At 52.0% G+C, this 1,816-nt stretch overlaps 1 protein-coding gene across 1 annotated transcript; it reads left to right on the top strand.

Annotated features, from left to right (window-relative positions):
• Positions 1-208: 208 nt before the first annotated feature.
• Positions 209-1,278, top strand: PHACADRAFT_202984 (uncharacterized protein; the record flags this gene model as incomplete). Its single annotated transcript, XM_007403083.1, has 2 exons — positions 209-673; positions 1,000-1,278. The coding sequence occupies 2 exons, from the start codon at positions 209-211 to the stop codon at positions 1,276-1,278; spliced, it is 744 nt and encodes a 247-aa protein (XP_007403145.1).
• Positions 1,279-1,816: the final 538 nt, after the last annotated feature.

Below are 1,816 nucleotides of genomic sequence, written 5' to 3'. Positions count from 1 at the left end.
GCTATGTCCAATACCTCGTCAAGTGGAAAGAACAGCCACAGGCAGTGAACTCCTGGGAACCCGAGTCTCACCTAAAGAATGCCCAAGATATTCTGAACGCGTATAAAAAGAGGCACAATCTGCCTATTCGTTCTCTAGCCAAGACAACCCCAGTCACAGCTACAACAAGTTTCAAGTCTCCAAATCAGCCTCGCCTCTCTACAAAACAATGTCTTCTACTCTCACCACCGTCTACGAGTGCGTCCCCGTCTCCACTCTCACTGAGTCCACCTCGCAGATCCGCATCCGGAGCCCTTCCTCTATCAACCTCCCCGACGTCCAGTACACCTACGACGCCGACGTCTCGGACAACGACTCCTACCACGCCCCCGAAATTGCCCAATCCCGTGCACCCACTCCAGTCTCCCATGAAAGCACCATCCCCATTGACAAACACTCTGAGTCCCACTGGGACTGGAGCAACGCCAGCGCCAAAGAAATGGAGTGGAAGTACCGCGAGACCACATACCTCCAGCGACTCTCTGAAATCCGCAACGACTACAGTGCCGTCGAACTCCTCACGCAACTTGCCCAGGAAGAGGACAATGCCACGAAGATATTTGCAAGGACTGTCGCGAGCTTCCATGCTCTCAACAAGCAATTCACCGACACTCATCACACCGCTGTGGACCTGGTACACATCAATGACGAAGGGCTCACGAGGCTCAGGACACAAATCGGAAGGACAGACATGGAGCACCTAGAGGCCTGGAGGGATTTTGCCAATTATTCCGAAACACACCCATCAGCAGCTCGCATTATCAACACCATCCATCACTATCAATTTGGGCCCTCTATTCATTTCGCCTACTTATTCAATGACTTCGAGCCCATGCCCAACTCAACACCAACCCACTTTCGACCTCTCTCTGAACGCATCACCCCTCGTCGCCCAGCCAGTCCTTTCTATCGGCCAACCAGTCCTTTCGATCCTTTCAGGACCAACCATCCTTTTCGCAGAACTCGTCATCACCCCCATCATATGAGTCCGACCGCCACATCTCCACCAAGAAGTTGGTCTGGTTCGCCTCCCACGACAAGTCCCTCGACACCATCGATTCCAGATGGACGTCCCCGAGCGCTCTCTCGGATTGGACGACTCCTGCAAAGGTTTTGCAGAGGCAGCTCAAGCGCGAACACCGCCGCCGCAACAAACAATCCAAGCCGCTCATAGTCATCAAGAGGGCTCTCGAGGAGGCAGTCGCACGAGTCCAAGAAGAAATCTGGGCCCTTAACTAATTTCGATCGTTGCTCGAAGGTAGATTGGGGGGTAATGTTATGATGGGCATGGTGGCGTGGGATATTAGTTCCTCTTTCATCTCTGACTCTAGTTTAGTAGTACTGCCTTTGTCGACTCATAGAGCGCAGCCTCACTGACTCACCCGCAGTCCCTTTGACTAGTAGACTAGTCCTTAGGTTAGGTTGAGCAGTAGTATAAATACCCCGTGCATGTACAGTAGAACTTCAGCTTTCAGCTCCTTGTAAATTCACGATTCTTTATTCTGCTCTAACCTCATCTGCAGATAAGGCGATCAGACAAGCTTCAGGCTTGCAAAGAACCCTCTGTCATAACACCCTCGGCGAATTCGGGTCTGCACAGGTGGCCTATTCCTCGTCCACAGCCAGATCATCATTGTCATACAGCTTGTCAAAGTACTCCGCAGCACCTGACAAATGGTATACCCGACAACAAGTGGCGTGATGTTTAAATACTCCCCAGACGGCAACTCGAGGTCAGACTCAGTGGTCTGAACTCGATGGTGCGCGGAATCATTCC

This window comes from Phanerochaete carnosa (genome assembly GCF_000300595.1).
Source record: "Phanerochaete carnosa HHB-10118-sp unplaced genomic scaffold PHACAscaffold_734, whole genome shotgun sequence".
NCBI lineage: Eukaryota > Fungi > Basidiomycota > Agaricomycetes > Polyporales > Phanerochaetaceae > Phanerochaete > Phanerochaete carnosa.
Note: the sequence above shows the minus strand (reverse complement) of the source record. Positions and strands in the feature narration are given on the sequence as shown.